This window comes from Chaetura pelagica, unplaced genomic scaffold (genome assembly GCF_000747805.2).
Source record: "Chaetura pelagica isolate M959 unplaced genomic scaffold, ChaPel_1.0 scaffold101, whole genome shotgun sequence".
NCBI classification, from domain to species: domain Eukaryota; kingdom Metazoa; phylum Chordata; class Aves; order Apodiformes; family Apodidae; genus Chaetura; species Chaetura pelagica.
In genome coordinates this window covers 2,745,611-2,769,216 of record NW_009952564.1, presented here as the reverse complement: position 1 = coordinate 2,769,216, position 23,606 = coordinate 2,745,611, and the positions used below count along the sequence as shown (strand labels likewise).

The following is a 23,606-nucleotide window of genomic DNA, read 5'->3' as shown; positions in this document are numbered from 1 at the left end:
GGGGGAAGCTCCTGGCCCGGCCTGCCCGGGTTCTGCGGCGGTGGCGACGCTCAGCTACACTGAAAAGAGTCCGTCCTAAAATCCCTAAAGCCGCACGCAGTTAATTTCTGAGCATCCTTTTTGAACGAGATAAAAAACAAGTCTCTAATTGCCGAGTGACAGTAGGTGAAGCCGAAGAAATCGGGCTGCTGGGAGGCTGGTACGGAGCCAGCCCGGTTTTATGGCCCTGGTGAGACTACCAGGCTGCTCAGCCACAGCCCTGGCCAAGAGAAGGCTGTGCCGGGCTCCATCCCGGCTCAGACAGCGGGAAGGTGACGGGAAGAGGCTGCCCCGCACGCCCGCTGCAGGGACCCACCGGGGAGACAAGCACAGGACAGCAGGCCTGGGCAAAACCCGCTGCATGAAAAAGCAGGGCTGCAAAACGCTCCAGGAGGTGGATGCAGTCAGTGCTGAGTTCAGCGCCCTGCACCGAGGCCTTGTGGCACTTCCAGTGTTTTAACAGGACAGCTGCAGCTGGATCTGCAAACCCTGCGGATGTTGGGGATGCTTCTTTCCAGAACCTGCCAGCGGTTGCTTGGGTCGGTACAGGCTACAGGCTCGGGCTTATTTTTACAAAGGAATACATGGCTCGCATAAAAGCAGGAACAGAGGCAGAGCAGCTGAAATATTCCTGTTAAGGCTGTAGCAATCATAAATAATAAAAGCCTACATTTGTCTCCTGCCCTCAGCCCCATCAGCCATAGCTATTTTGAACTAATTAAGTTATCTCACATCTAATTTGCTCTTCTTTTCCCCACATTACAATGGTGATTACCTGGTAGAGAAGGGAAGCATAAATCTCAACAGGCACCAGCTTTTGGTAGTACTATGCACTGTCAGTCTGGAATTGAAAGCCATCTGGCTGCATAAGTAGAAGACTAAGACGGCAGTATCTTGAAAGATACTAAGTATTGACTTCTTTTCCCCCCTCTCTGTGTATTAAGTCTATTAATTTTGTAGCAGTCTCATTTCTCTTCACCCTTCCCTCATGAGGCATGCAGTGCATCAAAATCTCCTTCAGACCCTTCAGTTCAAAGTAAAACCTAAGGCAAAACTACCTAATTAGTGTTCAAAACGCCAGGCATAAGCCCATCTCTGTAATATAACTGGACTGATGTTGGGGTTGAGGGGATGGAAGATGACAACAAGGACAGAACCTGTGCTCTTGCCAGGAAATTGGTACTGCTGTGCTGGTCTCTGCCACATTTACATTTCAGCAACGGGAAGGGATCCCCACAATACTTTTCTCTATTGATTCTTCAGTTATTGTTGTAGTTAGTCTTGATGAAGATCTAATAATGAACCAAATGTACTTTTATAAGCTCTAAAGTGGTACACCTTTGTGCATGAAGAGACCATAAATTGATCGCTGAACATCTTCACCCAGACTCTTTTGAAGGGACCTTGGAAAAAGCTGTTTGAAGTAAATTGACAGTCAGTAGCTTTGGTGAGGTCTGTTCCACATGGAACATCTAGACAGCAGTAGCCTCAAAAAATTACAGCTTCAGCAGCTGTTACTCACATCCTTCCTAGATTACCACACCAGAAGCACTTGGCAATTATTTTGAGGTGATTATGGAAAGACAGATAAGAAAAAGGAACAATCTTTCCTAATTTCTTTTTCCAGAATTACATGCAGTTAGGTGAAGTTATGCTAGGCCCTTGGCCCTATTGCTCTTCTCTCCCTTACCTGCAAATAATCATCAATAATACACAGTATATTAGGTAACGTGTCTGGGGTTACTGCACTGATTCTTCATTATAGACCAGTGTTGGGAAATGTTTTGGTTTATCCCTTGAGGCAAAGTAAACACAGGTTTGTGCTCAAGTATGATGAAATTTAACAAACAATATATTGGACAGAGTCCTGGACAGAACACAACCCACCCTGTTGCTTTTTTATACATATCTCCAACCAGCCCCCTTTTGCCACATTACTCTCATACTCCTCCAAACATTTTTCACTTACACAACCATCTGGTGTTATTCCCCTGCATTTCAAGAACAGGAAGTTTCCCTCTGACTTTTGCCCCAAGTTCAGCATGTCCCATGGTTTCAGGCATAGCAACAACTAAAGTATATTTGACTTGTTTGAAAAAAGTCTTCTGCTGATCTGGTGCTGCCCAGACCCCTTTCATGTCACTTGACTCTTACAAAGGGGTAAAGTTTTTGCCAGAAGACTCCAGCTTCCTCAAGTCCTTTCCCAAAAGGATACTGAGAAACTTACCTACAGCCACCAATCAGCTTTCCCACTTCCCTTCTGCACCAGCTGCAGATGCTTTTCAGGCTCCAGGGAGAGGCAGGAGCACAGCTTCACATTGCCCCCAGGCAGTTCTGTTCCTCCTTGTCACTAAAAGCAGCTCTTCCAGGTTCCCTTTAACTTCCTCCAACAGACAATAGGTGTAGCTGCAGCAAGAGGCTGCCGAGCATACATCTGGTGAGTTTTAACAAGGACACTCTTACACTAGAAAAGGGAAAGCACGAGGCAACTGTGAATATGAAAAAGCAAGTGACAAAGGTAGCCTACCTGTCCTGCTAGAAAAATAATAGCTACTTCACAGAATGGTTTGGGTTGGAAGGAACCATAAAGATCATCATTCCAATCCTCCTGCTAGTTCCCACCTCCCACTAGATCAAGTTGCTCAGAGCTCCATCCGACCTGGCCTTCAACACTTCCAGGAAGGAACAACTTCCCTGGGCAACCTGTTCCAGGGTCTCACCACCCTCACCCTCAAAGAGGTTCTTCCTAATGTCTTACCTAAATCTTCCCTCTTTCAGCTTTAAACCATTACCCCCTGTCCATGTGCTTAAGACTCTCAGTATCCGGGAATAAAGCCAGAGAATCAAAGGACCAAAAGGACAGCCAGTTTGCTGTAGCAAAAGTATCAGATTTGGGAACAAGCAAGTTGCAATGAGAATTAGTGAATGAACTTCACCCCAGAGAACTCTCAGCTGCAAGACAGCCGTGGAGCAGATCTTGAAAATACAGGCTCCAATAGCACATGCATTGCCTTTAACTTCAAGCTGAAGAGGCTGTAGGAGTTAATGATGGAAAGAAGAAAGAGTTCAGCCTGTAGCTCCTCAGTGACTCCTGATTCTCCTCAGGTCCCAGTTGTCTCTAGACACATAAGCAGTGGTAACCTCCATGGTTCATTGTTAGCATATTTCCCACAGCAGAAAACCTGCTACAAGTTCTCAAGGGACTTGAGAACTTCAGCTGGTGTAACAAAAATGGACAGGAAGAGACATCACAAGGAATGCTGCTTGAATGCAGTTTAGCACAATACTAACAAAACAGCCCTTGCTGCTAGACTGCAGTTCCTCAAAACCCTACATTGTTTGAGCATTGCTTAGGCTTCGCAACAGTTTATTGCTTTCAACCCAATGCATGAACGTTTTCAACATTTTTCAGGGCAACCCTCCTGGTCACAACCTCCTTAGTTTTCACAGAGGCTTGAGAGTCAAAGGCAGTGACTGGTTTCATTTAGACATCCTGTACACAATTTTCTGCAATTTCTTGCCTTGTTCAATGTTGTCTTGCACATATTAAAGAGCAGGAAAACAGGATCTTGGGAAGAAAAGAGGGAACAGACTTGAGCGATCCCAAAGTCCTCACATTCACAAATTCTGCCAGAAACAGCTGGGGCTGTACTTGAAATAAATGATCCTAGCAATCCTCAAGAAGTTCTCACTGGGACAAGAGGCACTATCACCCAGGGTAGCATGTTAACTCCATTGGTCTTAATGCTCCTAGATGAAGGAACATGCTGGATTACTTGCAGGACTTGTGGCAATTACATGTACCTTTCCAGACCCACAAGAAATTGTGATGGCATGTCACAAGTGGCATGTCTGAAAATATCCTTCTGTATAGGCAAAACTTGTGCCAAGCTATAAACCAAAAATGCGAATGAGCTCTTCCAGTGACATAAAGAAAACTGAGGAAGACCATGTGTTAAAGTGTGTCCAGATCTCTACGTGCTGCCCATAGTAAGACTCTCTTCTACCTACATCCCAAATTAATGCATTATAGTGCCACAGATCCTTCACAAATGCAGCACTATGGCTTGAAATCCATTTTGTAGTGATGCAAGCTATACTTGGATGTTGTGGTTTGCATTTTTGCAAAGTTAATTTTCATACCGTAACGCTTGAGTGAAGGGGAAAAATACCCCACCTACCATTTGGACATGTTATACAGAATCAACAGTTTTTCAAACCACACTGTCATATACAAAAGAAACTCAACTCCTAGCATGTGTAAAGATTTCAGCCCATGAAATTCAAAAGGGCCCTCCAATGGCAAGACAATGACTATTAGCTAAGAGAATCAGGATCAAGTACAAATTTACATTTTCAATAAACATACAAATCGTTTATTTAAAAGTCAAAACTCAGAGGTACAAACAAAATATTTCAGAAACAATAAATCCAGAAATGTAAACACTTATAGAAAATATATGAACTGTACCAATTTAATCACCCACCATTCTTCACAGAAAACAGTGAGAAGCAGAAAGACAATTCAATGCCTAATTGTTCTTCTTTCAGATTCTAGTTTAGAGGTAGAATATTATTGTTAAAGATTCAACAAAATTTAGTTCAGTAGAATTATGCTACAAGTTAATTTGACCCATATATTTATAAATGTAATGAAGCCGAAAAATAAGTTTCTTACTGAGAGGTCTTATACAGTAACATTTGGCATGGCACTTTCCAAGAGATAAAGCACCTTTTCTGATAAATACTGTTTTACGCTTTCGCAAGTAAAGGATCCTGTGCTTTTTCCATTATGACATAAAGAAAGCAGTTAAAAATTGACAGAAATTCCCAACTTTTTGGTAGGCATATAGAAAACAAAAGGTTTCCAGTAACATGTCCTAGAGAGCCAAACTGGGGAAAAAAAAATAAAAATGAAAGAAGACTTTTTGAAAGACTTCATAAATACTTAACGCTTACTTATCTGGGTGGCACAGTCCTCAAGATAAAAAGAAAAGTAAATACAACAGGAAAAATTATTTTCTCCACTAGCTAAAAGCGGGGAAACCGACCAGTTTTTACAGTTGCCATTCCCTCAGTCTCTCTCCACTACATGCTGGAATTCTACCCTCTCAGGAAAATGCGTATCTGTGCGAGACACACTGGTAACTTCCAAGTCCAGTAAAAAGTACCCAGGTAGTCTCAAAGGAATGTATCTTCCATTTTTGTTCAAACAAGCTGCTACAAGTAGAAAATAAGATTAGAGTTCTTCAAACAATATATACAAATTCATAAAAACCAGGAACATTTCACACACTCAGTGACATACAACATTATTCAGAAAAAAGACTAAACTTGATTTTTATATACAGACTGGTTGCTAAGTGCATTATCTAAATTGCTGCATGCAAACAGTAGAATCTATGGTCATTTAAGGAACTCAACTATAAGCAAACAATTAGGCTTTTGCAATTTAATTTAACAAGGACTTTCTCAAGTATTTGCTGGAAGATATTTGTATTTTAGAAGCAACAAAATAAAATTTGCAGTCTGAATGCCTTGTTGCTTTGTGGTGTAAGAACACTTCTGGACACATAAATATGGTAAGATCCCAGTTTAGGCAGCCATTTCACAAGGATTTGACTTAAGTATGACCCTGCTTCTTTTGAGGAATGAAAAGCATAGTTAGGCCAATGTTGAGTACCTTTTAAAAACTACATCCTCACCACACATACTTTGTTTACAAAATAGCATCACACTGGAATAGTTACCACAAAAAAAATAAACTCTAACCATTAGAGTTGCTGCATTCATTCAGAAACTAAATCTCCCATTCATTTAAATGACAGTTTTGGTACTAAACCAGAGTTGTGACCATTAAGCTCAGTTCATGGAAGAAGACAGAAACAGAAACTGTCATTGATGAGGCACTGCCTTGTGTTTTCCTTTTGTAAGTTAGGTTACCTAACAGAGAGGAATCAATACAATCCAAACACCTTGAAAAACTCTTGAAACAAAAATGTGAACAGACCTGCTTTCATTATCTTCTCCCTTTCTAAATAGTATCTGGAACAATGTCTATCAAATATTACATATAGCAGCAAAAAAATAATCATTTTTTATTACATGAAAGATGGAAACTTGTAAACTATACAAATAATTGGAAGAAAACAGAAATGGTAACATCAACTCTTATGATTGCTATCACAGACTCAACCTGAAACACAGATAAATTCATTTCCATCTTCCCCCTTTTCCCTAATTTTGGAAAAGCAGGAAAGAGTAATTTCTGCCATAGATTAGCTGAAAGAGGTTTGCATGTGCCAACCACCTAATCTGGGGTAAAACTAGTCACGTGTCATAGTTTGAATAGCTAGTCTGAGCTATATTTAGCTGATGTTCTGAAGCAAATTAAGGAAGTATATAAACTGTACTCAATGCAGAGCTGACTGTGTTGCCTGACAAAAAAACAACAGTAATCTCTTCTACCAGCACTGCAAGATCAGTGCAGGGTAAAGTAGAATAGACAAGCTTTCCATCTACAAAGTACACTCTTCTGTTGAATATGAAGCTTTGCAAAAGCAAAATGCTGCAAGACATACAATATTAATAGAGGAGAATTTCAGATGTGGATTTTCATATATTAGGCTTTTTTAATTCTTTAAGAAATTTCCACCATCTCCAAAAGGAGCTGTGCATCCCTATCCACGTAAAAGAATGTCACATACCTAGATTGAGAAAACTGAAGCAAAGAAGAGTACATGTTTAGCCATGCATTAAACTGATATTTCCATATCATAATTCATTGATAATTCAAAACGGACCACAATAAGCTATTTTTAAGTGAACATCCAGTTTAATTCCTTGTTCTTGCACTCTGTCACCCATTGTATTTTTTCCTGTATGTATTGTAATGACCAGGATGAAAATATCTTGAGTATATACAAATTAATTACATCTAACTCTTAAAAAAACTAATCCAAAACTTCATCTTCTTTGTGATTTCTGTATGTTTAGGCAACTCATCTTCTACACATGCAAGATACTTCTCAGAACATCTGAAAAAAAAAATATCTTTCGTATTTCACAGCTTCCCCAAAAGAGTAAGATAAAGCTGATTATGTGTCAGTACACACTTCGCTGTACCTTCATAAAACCACTTTTGGATATAGAGGTTACATATAAAATAAGCCAACAGTTGTCCTAGGCATTAGTAAACTGTTTTATTAGTTTACTGTTTTATTACACCTCCCGTCTAACACACCCAACAACTGTTTCACGGACAGAAATTTCTCTCTCAAAACCCAAATAAAGTCTCTTTAAAGGTTTGTATGAGATTTTTGTTTTTGTTCATAACAGATTGACAGCTAAAGAGCCAAATTCTATGAACTGCAGAGCTGTCCAAAGCATGGCAGATTTCAATCGAAGTTGGGAATCTTCAGAGAACAAGGGTATGATTGTGTAGCCTACACAGTTCTCAGCACAGTAAATCAGATGTTGTGATATATTAATGCACCTGTAACACTTTCAATACCCAAGCACTAATACTCTAACAATAATGAATATGGTTATGCTACAAATGTGTTGTAACTAGACTGAGCTAGAAAGATAGCACATTAAAAATCTACCAACCTCAGGTGTTGTTTTAGTAGTTGTTTCCTTCTTTTTAAATGCTCTCATGTATGCAAGGCACAGCCATATGTCAGCTTGACTGCAGTGACACAGTGACAGCTCTCTTGAGAAGTTAGTGCCCTAGAATGTGTTTTTTGCAGGGTGGGGAAAACTAGATGATGGCTACTTTATAGACAGAGGCAAGCTTTGTTCCTGCATGGTGAATTTCACCACTGGGCAGATGGCTGGTACAAGACCAATACACCATTTATGTTCTAAATAAAGGCTATTTTGAGGCCTCAAGCAGATACTGGCCTCAGGCCAAACTCCAGAGTAGTGGTAAATTTCAGCTCAGAACCTAAAATGGACAAGCAATTAAAACTTTTACAAAAAAATCAGCTTATTTTACATTGTAACATGACCATAAGTGTCACTTTAAAAAAGCACTAGTTGACTTTAAAAGCAACATAGCACCAAAAGTTAACCTGTGGATTCAAAGAACTGTAATGTGCATCTGTCTATATCTGAGAAGTTAATATGGGCAAATTACCAAAACACTGGCCTTCCAGTGCAGACTGCAAAATGCAGTAATAGCAAACTGCACTGACCCCTAATGCAACATTAACTTTAATTTTATTAGTGCCCATCACAAACTCTACGGCAAAACAGATTTTCCTTGTCACTTTCACAGTACTCTAAGATACCTGATATTTTTTCCACTAAAAAAACAACAGAGCAATGGCTAGGCAAAATACAAGCCCTATCTTTGCTCAGGGTTGAAGGAGAAAGCATTGCCAACAGGAAAGAAATAGTGTTTCTATCTACTTCTAATTAGAATGTCAAATACTGGACACACAGAGAGAAATCAATCAAAAAACCCAGAGATGTAAAAAAATAGTTTTAAAGTAATGGCATTTGCTTTCAATATTTATACCTGTGGATAAAAGTAGTCGTGATCCATCAAATGCACTAATGCCTTGAAAGCCATGCAGATTCAAACCCACAATGACATCAGTACCCTTGAGGAGTCAAAAGATACTTCACCAAGTCTGCTGCTGTAACCCAGCAGTGCAGACTCGGAAAGGATGTTCACCAATCACATGCCCTTCTGTAATTATTATTTAATAAAGGCTGCTAGTGGTTCCACTTTGAGTCTTACCTGAGAAAGCAGGGAAATTCAACTCCACGGCAAATTAAGGTCAAAGTTTGTCTGAAGCTCCCTAAGGCCTGAATCCTGTAAGTCTGTGCTTCAGTGCATATGTAAATGACCTAATTCCTAGCCAGCAACTTCAAGAAAGTGACAAAAAGAAGTCACTGACTTGGACACTGATTTCATGGAATGCATCTTCAAAACATTGACCAAATGACTCTTGTTAAAGTCAAAAGAAGTCTGAAAGGCAACTGCTTTCATTTTTCTCAGGCTGTATCTTTACCTGCACACACTACCTATATTGACTCCGTTTCTTCACACATTGTTTCCTTCTTTTTGTTAAGTAAGAATTCAAACCTGCTTTTTAGAAAAAAATTCAAAGACTTACCAATACATTCACTAAAGTGAATTTACAGCAAACACCCTCCCCCTGTAACAACTCCAATCTTCAGAATTAATTTAATGGAAGCCAGTTACTAGGATATCAGTTTTTTTGTTTGAAAATAAAGTGCATAATGACTGTCACTGAGAACTTTGCTGATTCCAGGTTAGCACAGTTAGTGTCAGTCCTCAGCAACATCATTAAGATGCTAATTAAAACATAAGCTGGTCGCAAGTCAAAATCTGAAAAAGAAGATATTAAAAATAAGTCTTGAATAAATGGGGGAAAAAAGGCAAAAAATAGCAAAAAGAGAAAGGAAAGTTAAATAGAATCCCTAGGCCTTAGTGGAACTGAACCTACTACACAGCTATCCCAACATGCAGCATCTGAAATGAAGAATCACAGTCTGTCTGCTTCCCTTCTACTATTCCTGAATTCAGTTTGCAGCTTTCTGGTGCCTGACTGATTTCACCTCGGCCTGGAGAAGATGTATCTTGAGGAAGATCTACAGAGACAGTGTCAAACGAAGCATCCTGGTTTTCTGCTGAAACTGTGGTTTGTGGCCAGTTACCCTCTGTTTCATCATTGCAATTTGTCCCTTCATCAACCTCTTCTAATTGCTGAACAGATTGCAAATACTGTTGTATTAGTCCATTGTCCTGCTCATTACTAGAGCTTTCTTTACTCTCCTCTCCATGGTCATCCTCTACATCTGAGGAATACGCTGAAACAGAATTGTCACAGTGTTTGACAGTTTCCAAAGAAAGAGAGCTCTCAGTTCCTTCTGTTAAACTCTTTTCAGAGCTACACAAGTCATTGGCACAAGTCTCATCAGCCATGGAAGAATGAAAACCTGAATCTGGGAACTGCAACAAAGACTTTTCATGAAGCACATCATTAGCTGACACTAACCAAGCAGAACTAACATCTGGTGGAGTTTCTTGCTCAAGCGTGGACGATCGAATCGGTGTTTCAGGTGGACACAAAGTACTGGCTGGAGGGATCCCAGGTTGCCAAGTGGCACCTGAATTTTGTGTCACTGAAAGCTGCCATTGTTGAAGGGATTTTACCTGTAAAGTATATAGAGAATTTAATTATTAAATGCTATCAATAAAGTACTTTAATTTCAGGAGTAATGCTTGCAATCAGCACCACAGCTCCAGTATTGAAGTGAAGAGCAAGTGAACTAACAAAAAGTTCACTATACTTTCAGGGAAAATACATTGTGTTCACTGTTAAATAATGGCTTTAAAACCTAGATGCTCAACACAGAGTACACAAGCCTCCCAGTTCAAGTACCTGAAGAAAAAGGAATCTGCTCTTAAAAAGCAGAAATCTATGCTTAAGAAAACAGTCAATCTTATTTTTGGAAGAATAGCTTATTAGAAGATGCATTAATACAAGTTTTCTACTTTAGAAATTAGTTGCTCACAAGCAACATAGCTTGATGCTATTTCATTTGCCCTCGGTGTGTATCTAGCAGGCACATCATTCTTCACATTTCTGCTACATTTATTTCACTTCCCTTGCATTTTGTCCTTCTTCTCACACCAGGCTATAATTTAGACTTTTATAACAAAAGCACTAATACTTCTGAATGTTATTTTCCCCCAGAATACCAGTATAGCAAAAAAAATGGCAATTAGGTTCTAATAAGCCACCAAAGTCATCACTGGAAAAAAAGGAACCATACTGACTATTTCTTCAGGATCTACACTACGAAATAATGCCTAATTCACATGTAAACAGAAAAATAAGGACTAAAACTGTTTACCTGGTTCCAAAGAAATCTGACAACTTCCTCCTGTACAAGCCTCTGAATCTTATCTTCCTCTCTTTCTTTTCTTAGCCTGCAAGAACATGCATCCAAATTTATGCAGCTTAAATAAGCAACATTTGGGTAACAAGATCAACAAGAACACATAAAAATACCTACTTATATAACAGTACTCTCAAAAGATACAACAGATACTAACATTAAGATGTTACTGCAGTCTGGCTTGTCATCAATATTCAACTGCTGACTTCAAGTTTCTTTTTCAGACTTATATTAAGATTCTGCTTCCTTTTGCTGCAGCACGTTTACTGCCTTGCTAGTACTTTCGGTGTCTTTTCATAAGCTGAACTCGAGCTCTTAATTTTAAGTAGATGTGCTTCTTTTTCTTGCACAAAAAAAAACCCCAACCCCAAAACAGTGCTTCCTCATTTAAACTTATGCTCTCCCCAACTGCTATCACTTGGATGTAGGTATGATGAGTAAGCATTGGGAGTGTCTAGAGATTTGCCGAGAACTCAATTCACAGAACTTTTGTCACTTGTAATATTAAAGGAAAAGTGTGTATTAGATCACCAGTTCCCAGACTGATCCTGAAAGATACTAGCTAAATCTGCAATTTGTAACTTACAAATTGAGGAACTTTCATAATAATGTCCTGCAAACATAGATTCATAGGATGAAAAAAACTGAGAACCAAGCACAGCATTACATTTTAAAATTGTATCATGCAAGGCAGAGAAAATTCTTCTTTTCACCAGTAACAGAGGAATGACTCAATAAGGACACTTCATTTACAGACTCTGTAATTGATAGGAGACACATGAAAAAAATGTAAAATCACACTTTGCGATTTCTATTTTGGTTATGCAATGAAACATGCAAGTCCTGCTAATAAAGGAATAGAAAAAATTATTATAACCCTACCCATTCATAGAAAAAACTTGAAGAGCACTATGTGCATAACTGCTTACCTTGCAGGAGGCCATCCTCTACTGCAATAACAATTTTATATTTCTGATGCTAGGTTCTACAGTGACTAGTTATATGAAGACCCACTTATACCTGTTGTGAAATATCCTAGAATGATGATTATATTAATTCATTTGAGAATACACAGCATGACCTCAACTTACTTTTCTACTTCATTAGTTAAGCAAATGATGTGGTCCTGCATTCTGTTTAGTCGAATTTCATACCGCACTTCCTTGGCTTGGGGATGGTAGTTCCTTGTGTAAAATCCTCTCCAGCAGGCTTGAAGTTTGGTGGCTGCTTTAGTCATTTTTTCCAGTTCAGCTGCACCTTCATTAATAGCTAATGAATCAGACCTTTCTCCTGCCATCTGGTCAGGACAAAGAGTTGTAACTTCCAGCTCAGCACTTACTGAGGTGCTGGGGTGACTATGCAGAACTTTGTCTTCAGAGGATGCTGAACTGTTGCTAGTATTGCCAGCCAGACTAGCTGTTATCCCATCAGGAGAAGGCAATGGCATACTCTCTTTTATACACTCCTGAGTTTCCACACTTCCCACTGCTCTGTTGGAGTGCTCTCTTGCAACACATGGAGCTTCCTTCTTATTAGCTCTTTCTCCACTATTAACATCTCTCATGCATTTGAGAACTGTATCATCATCATCTAGGCCCAAACTGATTCCATGTAGCTTCAGGTCTGAAGTAGGAGACACTGGAGACAATCCTGAAGCAACTGGCATGAAAGCAGACTCTGAGCATAAAAGGCTACTGTTTAGTTTGTCTTCATCTGTCTGTATATCTTCAAGGTATAGCTCCTTACTAGAACTCCTTTCAGGAAAAGTGTTCTTTACTGCGTAGGAATGATCATCATTTGCACTTGGTCCAACCCAAGAATTCTTCTGGATGATAGGATCTAGACAGGCAGAAAAGCCATTTTCAAAAGCATCATAGCATTTCAATAACATATCTTCACTTAATTCCTAGGAATTCACTATTTGGTTTAGATAGATCTTCTCACACATCCAGGTTCTATCTAATAATGATAAGCATTACTTCTGTATAAGAATAAGGCAAGTAACTACTTATCACAGTAACATCCACAAGCTTCATAAATACTGGGTACAATAAATTGCACAAACTGCCTCCCCCTGAAGAAGTTTCACTTTTATCAAATGGAACTAAGTAATAATTCTTTAGTTTATTGGATTGTGTTTTTCACCTGACTATCTTACTAGCATTTCAGGACATGAATAAGCATAGAGTCTATTTTTAGAAAATAAAGTATAACTTCAGTTGAAAATTCTCTAAAAATCAATAGAATAAAGTAACAACAGGGCCTCGTTCTGGAATTATCTCCCCAGAATTATCTATGTTAAAAAAACACCTGATTTCCACAGGTTAGATCACAGATGCAGATTAGCTTCTTACCACTTTCAAGAACTGTCTGTGGTGGCTGGGCTGGACTGCTGTGTTCGGAAGTATCCGGCAGTGTTTTGCTGGGAATGGAAGATGTAGGTGGTCCTTCATTTTGGTTTTGGTGCATCAGCTGCCTCTGGTGGAGCCTAAGCACAGAATTCAAACATTTTCTACTTCCTTTAAACTTTTTTGGTACAGAAGACATCTAGAATAAACTATCAACTACTTTGAAGGAAACAAGTAATCAAGCCACTCTTAACAAGAGGATAGTTATGCAGAACCCTACACCTACAAGACACTATCAGGGCCACTCACCAAGTAGGGGATTGCACACACGGCTCCTGTTCCCCTTCCTCCTGCTCCTTTTTCTTCATTACATGTACACATAAAAAAAAAATTCAACATGCAATTCTGACTGAAGACTGAAAACCATGAAGTACCTCTACACACAAGGAAGGTATGCAGACATTTTAAGTGTCTACTTCAGGATACAGTAGGCTTGCAGGTGTAGAGCAGTTTGAGGAATGGAGGGAACATCTTTTACATTTGAAAATGACTGAATCAAGGAAAGGAGATCCATCACTAAAAGCACAAAATTCTAATACAAATCAACGTACATTGCCACAAACATAAATACATCCTTTACAAACTGAGAAAACACAGGTTATTTCATTTCAACTAAATTCAAATATCAGAGGTAGAGGTCAGCAAGTCAAACTGCCTTAAAAATCACGTGTGTGCATGTCTACATATATAGGGATTTTAGTGCTGTGTTTTTTTTGTGAGGGTTTTTCTTTTTTGTTTGTTGTGGTTTCATTTTTTTTTAATTTTAAGGAGTTACCTTTTGCAAGCCAACTTCCTGAATTTTCCCCAGAAAGATCATGTCAATGTGAGAGCACTTAGCTGGAAATATCAATGTCGAAATGTTTTTATTGCAGCTTTTCCTCTGAAATGGCCCTAACATTTGTATTATTTCCTCCAGGAAATTAATCTACAGTGACAAAGTTCGCAATTACTCCCTCCAGATGCTCCAAAGTTCCCAGTCCTTTTGATAAAATTACGCCTTTCTGCTTACCAAAATACTTCTGTTGCCCAAATTTCTACCCAACCTAGACCACTTATGTAGCCTGTGCTCCTTTGAGCTGAGTATTCTGCTCTAACCTTTCTGCAAAAGTTTGTTATTAAGTCCTGGGGAATATGGATACTGGCATTTTATTTTTTTGGCTTTTAAGCCAAATCTGTTCATCTTTTAATGGGAGGGAAGTGCACCACAGTAACTCTCCTGATTTGCTTGCATAGAGCTCAGTAGAATAGCTACTGCCAGCAGAACCAGAAGGCTCTGTGGAGGCCTCTGCTAACAGACCCAAGATGCAGATACAGGGATCATCAAATGCATCACTGGGAACAGTGTCCCCCAAAGGACAGTCTTAGCTTTAAACCAAAGAAAGAACACACTGACAACAAATAACGTGGCTAATACACCTGTGTACCACAACTGTCTTCATTTACAATTAAAACAAAAGTTAATCAAAGCTCCTTTTTCAAGTTTTCCTCACCTTATCTTTGGAAAAAAAGATTTGGTATCAGTAGGTACTTTGTTTATTTTGATCACAGTCCTAACAAAAGTCATCTTCAATGTTCTACCGAGCTCAGACTGAATTTGCCCCTAGATGGCCCAGTAAGCAAGAAAACACTCCTGTTGCTGCTGCTGTCTTGCCTCTCATCCCCCTCTGGGATGCATCCTGTAGCCTCCACTATTTGTCCAATCTCCAGCCCTCACTGTTGCTTTGCAATACTTAAAAGGAAATCTTATAATATCTAACACATACTAGGACACATAATTATGTTGTCCATTACATTCTCTAACAGTAGAGAAACAAGAAGTTCTCACCTTTGCTTACTCAGTATTTTTTCTAGTTTAGCATCCTCTTCAGTCTGGAGACCATATGTAGATATAAGAGGACAAACAGTAGCCAAGTATTGGACTAGCTGAACATGCTGCCCAGGTCGATATGATCTCCCTTTACCTTGACTGTACAACCATTCTGCTTTCAAGCTGTTAGGAAGAGGGAAAATAGTCACCATTGATGCATGGTGTAAAATCCCTAACTCTCTGTTGATTACTGTTCTTCTAGTGGGCACCAAGGAGCTAATCTACAAACCTAACAAAAACTTGGAACATGAGCAGTGCTGATAATGCTGATTGCCTCACTCTGCACAGCTGAAGAGGCTGCAAACTTTGAAGGGGTTACAGACCACTGACAAATCACTACCAGTTTTCTTCTGTAAAAGTGCTGCTGTGAATTAAGTAACAAAACAACAGCTTAACTTTATGCTTCTACTTACATAGTAACTCCAGTGTAACATAAAAAAATAGCAAAAGCAACAATGTTAATTGGCCTTTATATCACATAACCATTAGCAAAACAATTTCAGATCATTAGCGCTTTTCCAATTTTTTATTATATAAAAATGCATTTTCAGCTTAGCCAAACTAATAATTTTAGAGATTCAACACTACCATGTTACCTTTCCTTCTGAGAAATCACATAACCATCAAGAACTTTAAGGTTCAGACACCAGCTGACAATATATGGCCTGTAGTCAAAGCCAGGGATAGAAGGTGTGGCCATCACACAAGGATTGTTCATAATTGACAGCTGTTCCAATTGATGAAGAGAAGCCAGGAAACAGACCTTGAGAAAACAAGATGTATTCGTTAACTGAACAGAAACAGTTAAACGCTTACAGAACATACAATGTTTCTCCTACTTACAGCTAGAAATCTCACACAAAACAACATCAGTAGAAACTGAAAATCACATTTGCTTTTTGAACATGAACAACTTCAAAGAACTTCTATCAACTACTGCCATTTCCCCATTAATTCTCCTGTAAGTACTATAGTCCTTGGAAAGTATTACCTTCTCTTAAAATCTGGGAATGAGGCTTTATGTATAGAAAGGTATAGTGTTTCTGAAATTCCACTTCACTACAACAGATGTTGATATTTTGACCAAAAAAACTAAAAGGTAAGGTAAAAAGCTGGAGAAACACTGTCCTGTTTTGAAGAGAAATGTATTAACAGAAGTAAGGTATTTTTTTTCTTCCAACATAGAAATCCAACTGACACTTCTGGCTGCTACTTATATTTTAAGAAATGCAAACAAAACAATAAAGACAAAAATCATAGGCAGAATATTTATTTTCCTTATATGGTATTTGAGAAATAGATAAATAACACAAGGGCCCAAAATAATTCAGTTGCAACAAGTGCAATTCAAACCTCTAAGCACAGCAGCTACAGAAGCCCTCTGCAGCAATTAATCAGCTCAGCTTTCAACCTTCAGACATAAAAAAGCTCTCTATAAATTTAGTCCTCAAAGTAGACTTCTGACATTCTTGAATATAAAAAAAAAAATAAATATAAAATGGTAAACTTCCTTTCAAGGATAAATATTAAAAAAGTATCACTTAGTTTGTGCAGCTACTGCAAGTAGTTATTACATATAAAGTTATTTCTATCACCATGGGTTGTTTCAAAGAAGAGAGCTCATTTTCAGTTACATCCTCTGCAGAATTATCCAACTATCTGCTTTCAATCTACCTAAAGATAAGGTGATATGTCTTCTATATCTTACCTCATTTAAGTCTCTGATTTCATTTTCTGCCAAAGAAAAAACAGTCAGATTCTGAGGTAGACAAACAGGGGCAGTGCGAAGTGAAGTTATAATATTTCCATGTAGCAACAGAGTCTATAAGATAAAACCACAGAAATTAAATGTACGATTGATCAAAACTCCCCAAATTTTTGTTCAGGAAATACCTGCACAATACACACAAAATACCTCTATAATTAAGGCTTTCTGGTAACATCAAAATTGTTTTTGTTTATTGTAGGAAGAGAAAATTAATTTGTTTTTCAGAGCAAAATGTTCTCATTTTAAAATGTAGAACTGAAGTACAGTCACAGTTACCAAAAAACGTATTCAGATTTTTTTTTGCCAGTGCTAATGCTGAAAGAATTAACACTCTGATTGTCTTGACTAATTAGTAAAACAAGGGAACCGAGAGCTGTGAACAAGATCTCACCATGTTATTGTTTATCATGTTAAAATCGTTGGGAGTGGTTATAGAAAAATCACTGCCTCCGTTCCTGCAACTTGAAAGGAAAAGAATCCTTACATGCTTCCCTCCAGAAATGACAGAGATTAAAGTCCTTTAAGAGCTGGTGTTTGAATAATGAATGCTTTAAAAGGCAGTAAATTTCTTCATGCAAAGAACATAACACAATCAGAGATAAAATAGCGTTTACCTTCAGCGACACAAGCTTGGAGAGATCACCTAATTGTGCTATGTTGTTGTCTGACAAATCAAGATGCTGAAGAGCTAGACAGAAATTAATTTGTTCGATGGTCTACAAAAATAAAGAAGTTGATTACTCACAGTAACGCTTTTTTAGTCATTAAATAAAAACAGGTATCAATAAGGATACACTATTTTGAAAGCTAAAACCACCAAATAAGTAACCCAAAATTAAAGCTATGTTTTTGGACAATTTTAAAGATGATAATTCTTTTCCTATTTTGGGGACTCCTGATTCTCATTACACTTCTCTATCAAACTTTCTATTGCTTCCCTAAATAATTCCTGTCCAAAGGTTGCCCTCTTCTACTTCATAAACCAATAGATTCAAAACTTCAGCAATTGCTCCAATCAAAACCGGAAGCATATTTAGATTTCTTTGCAGCATTTTCAAAATTTCTACAACATTAGGTTCCAGAAAACGTGTAAAGACTAAGTACTTTACCTTAAGGTTGTTTCCTGCCAAGTTGAGCCATTCCAGGTGCACCAAATCCTTCAGCCCTTCCACATACCCAATACTATTATGAGGCAAGTTTAGCACCCGGAGGTTAGTCAGTTTTGCTACACCCATCATTCGCACCAAACGATTGTTGGCTACAGAGAGCTGCAGATTGACACATGAATAAAAGAAATACTTTTAAACACTAAAATGCACAGGCAGAATAGGCTTTTATTTGTAGTGGTTAAAAAAATCTAATCCAACAGGAACTTCCTCAATCTACTTACTCCTTTTTCAAGCAAATAACACAGATAACTGCAGGAGCAAGGAAATAAATTACTTATCAAATAAAGTAGCCTTCACAACTCACTCTGCAAACTTAAGAGGAAATCCTTCTAGCAATAGAATAAGAACTCATGTCATATGAAAATAAGATGTAAAATCAGAATTGCCAAATCATTGTGCAAATTGTTGTACCATTCCTGGTATAAAAATCATACTTACTGTGAATGTGGCAGAGGATAAAATATATCTCATGTGATTTTCAAAAAGGTCCTGTGCTAGCAGGATGGTAAATTACAAACTTTTTAAAGGGTAAGTCCTGATTAGACATACATAAAAAAGTGACCGCTAAGCCGGCAAACTGGTAAAGATTGTAGCTAAAAACCCCACCTCTCCTATCTCAATTTAACTTGAATTCACCCAGCAGCTTCTAGAGACAAGCTTATCTGGAAGCACTTTCAGTGATAATTAATATGGACGTGTACAGCTTTGCCCCTGAGGGATTAATACTCTGATTTTTGCAAGCACCATGCACAGGCTTAAGTTTATCATCACTAATACCCTCATGAACTTAAATGAACTGCAGCTAGTATTAAAATGAAAGATAAGCATTAGCAACATCAGGGCCTACAAGAATTGATATGTTAACAAGACAACATAGATCCTTCTCAATATTTTTTATTTGCTATTTCTATTTTAACTGAATCCACATGGCTTTTTTCTTCTTGTCAATTAAGGCTACTAATCCTCTTCCTTTTTGAGGAGTTATGAAGCCCAAATGCAGAGGATAGCCCTGTATGTCTGTCTGCATGCTTACAATTACACAGAGGAAAGATACAACAAAATTGTTTTTAAGGTTAAAGCTCAAGTATTCAAAAGCTAAGGAGCATAAAAATTTGGGTTGTCAGTGACTTACAAGTGCTCTTAAGACGCCCCTTCGCATTAGGACTTATATCAATTCCTTTTTAGTCACCTAAGTAACTAGCAAAACAGCCACCCCCACTATCAAGTGTAGAGCTATGTTGAAAACAAAGCTCTCGATTTTAGTTAGCCATCATTCATTTTCCTATGAAGACAGTAATTGCTAACATACTTTTAGTTACATAATATGGCCTTAAAGCAGAAGTATTTTCATTAGCATCACAGTGCCATTATGCCATAGCAAATTCAAGTCAAGTAACACTGACCTGCATCAGATTCCTGCATTTCTCCAAGTGTTCCAATTTAATTATCTGATTTTTGTCCAGAATGAGAGTGTGAGTATCAGCATCATAGGGTAAGGTTGGACTCAGTTTTTGCAGTCCTTGGCCTGACCAGTTGACTACCAGACCTTAAAAAAAAAAAGAGGGGGGGAAAAAAAAAAAAAGCCACTAAGTCAACACTTACATATGAGAATACATACTGAAAAAGCAAAGCAAGATAAACAGGTTTCATTTATTATGCATGCAGCTAATTTACTGGAAGATACAGATTCCAGGTCCTATTTGAATAAAGAATTCTGGCGCAATTCTGGGAAAGACCATAACAGATCCTCTGAAGTGGGACACAGAGGGAGACTTCAGTACTAAAATTAAAGTTGTGATCCTCAAAACCCCAAATTTCAAAAGCCCCAAAATTCTTAAATTACTCAAAGGTTTCAAGTTTTGGGCAGCTTGACAACTACCTATGTGCAGGCACTTAATCTAAATTCCTGCTTGTAGGCAAACCCAGAACACGCCTAGCACACATCTGCAGGATCACAGTTCACACACAACAACCAACATGCCTGTCACAAAAAAACTCCAAACATTAAAAAGAGAGGAGTCTCAAAAAACGTTAGGAAGTACCCACCCTTTAATCAATCAGAATATGGGACTGAGGATGCAAAACTATGAACTCTCCCTGGAGAGTTCTATTCATGCACCCTGCTACAGTATTACAAGTTTAGGGCATTTGCCTTTTAAATGTGAAATGTCCATGTGATAGTCCTCAGCCTGAGGAAAAGTTCCCCAAAAGCTAGACCACTGAATAAAAGCCAGCAGTTTTCTCTTTTTCCTTTCTCTGTATTTCAAAAGAAAACCTGTTGGCAGCTGGTCACTAGTGGTGTCCATCAGGGCTCAGTTTTAGGGCCAGTCTTGTTCAATATCTTTATCAATGATCTAGATGAAGGGACTGAGGGCTTCCTCAGCAAGATTGCAGATAACATCAAATTGGGCGAGAGTGTTGATCTGCTTGAGGGTAGGAAGGCTTTGCACAGGGATCTGGACAGGTTGAACTGAAGGGCCAAGACCAACCGTATGAGGTTTAACAAGGCCAAGTGCTGGGTCCTGCACTTGGGTCACAACAGCCCCATGCAATGTTGCAGACTTGGGGAGGAGTGTCTGAAGAGCTGCCCAGCAGAAAAGGAGCTGGGGGTGTTGGTTGACAGCCAGCTTAACATGAGCCAGCAGTGTGCCCAGGTGGCCAAGAAGGCCAATGGCATCCTGTCCTGCATCAGGATCAGTGTGGCCAGCAGGAGCAGGGATGTGATCCTGCACCTGTACATGGCACTGGTGAGGCTGCACCTGGAGTAGAAAGTTCAGTGCTGGGTCCCCCACTACAAGAAGGACATGAGTTGCTAGAACAAGTTCAGAGAAAGGCAACCAATCTGGTGAAGGATCTAGGGAACAGGTCTGATAAGGAGAGGCTGAGGGAATTGGGATTGTTTAGTCTGAAGAAGAGGAAGATGAGGGGAGACATTCTTGCTCTCTACAACTACCTGAAAGGAGGTTGTAGGGAGGTGGGAGTTGGCCTGTTCTCTCAAGTAAAAAATGGTAAGACTAGAGGAAATGGCCTGAAGCTGCACCAGGAGAGGTTAGATGGGATATTAGGAAGAAGTTACTTACTGAAAAAGTCATCAGGCACTGGAACAGGCTGAGCAGGGAGGTGGTGGAGTCACCATCCCTGGAAGTATTCAAGAAACCTGTAGATATGGAACTTAAAAGACATGATCTAGTGGGGTTTTTTTGGGGGGGAGTTGACAGTTGGGTGCAGTGATCTTAGAGGTCTTTTCCAACCATGACAATCCCATGATTCTGTAAAATTAGCCTACACCAATTTTTTTAAAAGGGTAATCTAGGTACAAGCTCGACATGGAGGTTTCAACCTGTAAAACTCAAACTGACACCTCTCCTTTGTCAAAAGTTGAATGCTTAAACTTCAGAGAATAAATTAACTTAAAATTCAACCCTCCCTTTAAAATTTCCTATCAGATATGATAACACATGTTTCCTTTTAGCAGTTGGGCTGTTGCAAAACTTAAGTATTTAACTTCTTGGGTAGAGCATGTGCTTAAATCAGAGCCAAAGATTCCACTCCAGAACTTTACTGGCCAAATTCTTAAGTGCATCTCACCTTAGGATTTTGGTGTTTGTGTCCCCAAATTGTATTGATAGGCTAAATGTTACATATTGCAGCCAAGTACCTAGTGAAAAGTCGGAACCAAGAACCCATTCATATAATCATGTTACATTGCAGGTGATATTTGGGCAGGACCAAGTTGTAAACAGGCTAGCATATAATTTAATTAACAGAATACACAATTAAGATGTTCCATGCAAAAACTCTATAAAGAGGAAAACACTTGCCATCTACCGGGAACTTGAATCACTGTGTAGCCATGGTGACACCTGATAATAATTTTCACACATTAAGCCTCTGCTGTGTGTCTTACATATGCACACCACTCTAATGCTTCCTTATATCTTACTATCCTGCTTGGTAAATAATGCTGCCTTTTTCAGCACCGTGTTCAAGAACAGAGCTCTTACCCCTAACATGCACTATATATTAATAGTCTTAAGAGTTTGCAGGCTTTTAGGGTTCAGTTATGCTAAGAACAGATAGAAAAATGTTTGATGCACCCTTCTGTCAACTAGAGAATGCGCTTTTCTAAGAAGTATCTCTGATGACATTTATTACCTTTCCACTGCTTCTCAAATGCTGAAGAGCAGCAATGCAGAGCCAGCAGTACCAGACACAGCCACACTCCTCTCTTTCTGAGGAGAAGGTACTGCAGGTTCCTCACTTAAGCAGCCACCTTTGCAACCACTTGGTCACTTTAACCAAACATTTTGCATCTGCTTATTTATCCAAGGGCTTGTTAGAAAAATTCACAGCTAGCCCACACCAACTGAGGAGAAAGGCTAGGGCCCATGGAACAGAATTACGAAGGTAATCCTTTTATTCATGCATCTGAGAATTTTCCATTTGAACAGGGGCAGCTGGAATATGGTTTTCACATGGCTGCTATACATCTCAAGCATTCAGGTACAACATGATTTGAATAATTGCTAATTGACACACACAACCATTTGCAAAGAAACTATATCTCTATGGCATCACGATCCACCTGCTTTTCTATTGACAGAGACATAGCTGAATTCAATCTTGCTATAGTTACTTCTCTATGATGCCAGGCAACAGGAGCGTTTCACAGAGACGTTAGAGCAGCTAGGATGCTGGCACTATCTCGGTTGTCCAGGGATATCCTTTATCCTTGGCAGACAAGCTTTAAGAGAAGAAAAAGCTTTAAGCTTCAGAGAAGCAAAGGTCTCTGTTTCAAGGGGGTTTTTCCTTTTCCTCCTGGCAACAAGCTGGAGTCCTTTAGTTTGCTTGCTTAAGCCTGACTGTTCAGTATAGAGAGTGAACTATGTACATAAGGAAGTTAATAACATTTCATACTAGAAAGACTCATTGGTGTAATACTTTGGAAACGAGATTTTGCTAACAGACCCTCAGTAGCCAGGTAAACATTTCAGAATTGCTTATCACGTGTTTGGCAGATATATATGCTAGCAGATCACAGAAGCTCAGGCCTCTGCTCGCTCTCTGAGTCCTTAAGCCACCAAAACCAGCATAGCATTATTATAACGCACCACCCTTTCAGACACAGCTACAGGAAGCAAGAAACTGCACCCTCAGAGGAGACGCTGCGCCCTCCACTGTAGGTAAAAGGGGCCTTTTTTCATTCAACTCCTCGGCCGCTTTCGAGGAGGCTGCGGGCAGCCCCCTCCTTACGGGCTCAGCAGGACGGCCAGCCGCTCGCAGGTGCCGGCTACAAGCGGGGAGGAGCGCTGAGAAGGACCAGGGGAGCAGCCAGAGCACCTCCGGGCCCCGGCAGGAGGGGCTGCTCCCCGGCCTCCCCAGCTGCCCCGGGCCGCGCTCCCCCGCGCCCCACA

General features: G+C 39.3%; 1 protein-coding gene across 1 annotated transcript; it reads right to left on the bottom strand.

Moving 5' to 3' along the window:
• Positions 1 to 9,520: 9,520 nt before the first annotated feature.
• Positions 9,521 to 20,498, bottom strand: CEP97 (centrosomal protein 97kDa). The gene is made up of 11 exons (XM_009993396.1): positions 20,468 to 20,498; positions 19,596 to 19,738; positions 18,133 to 18,291; positions 17,638 to 17,739; positions 16,964 to 17,077; positions 15,852 to 16,018; positions 15,214 to 15,378; positions 13,335 to 13,468; positions 12,072 to 12,819; positions 10,936 to 11,011; positions 9,521 to 10,231 (listed from the first exon to the last, which is right to left on the bottom strand). The coding sequence occupies exons 1-11, from the start codon at positions 20,496 to 20,498 to the stop codon at positions 9,521 to 9,523; spliced, it is 2,550 nt and encodes an 849-aa protein (XP_009991698.1).
• Positions 20,499 to 23,606: the final 3,108 nt, after the last annotated feature.

Bases quoted from the DNA above. Each gene is read 5' to 3' on its own strand.
- CEP97 (XM_009993396.1), bottom strand. From the start codon at position 20,498: ATGGACACCACTAGTGACCAGCTGCCAACAG. The intron at 16,019-16,963 runs GTAAGATATAGA...TGTTTTCTCAAG, and splicing joins AAATCAGAGACTTAAATGAG to GTCTGTTTCCTGGCTTCTCT. The intron at 12,820-13,334 runs GTAAGAAGCTAA...CTGCCTGTCTAG, and splicing joins ACAGACAGTTCTTGAAAGTG to ATCCTATCATCCAGAAGAAT.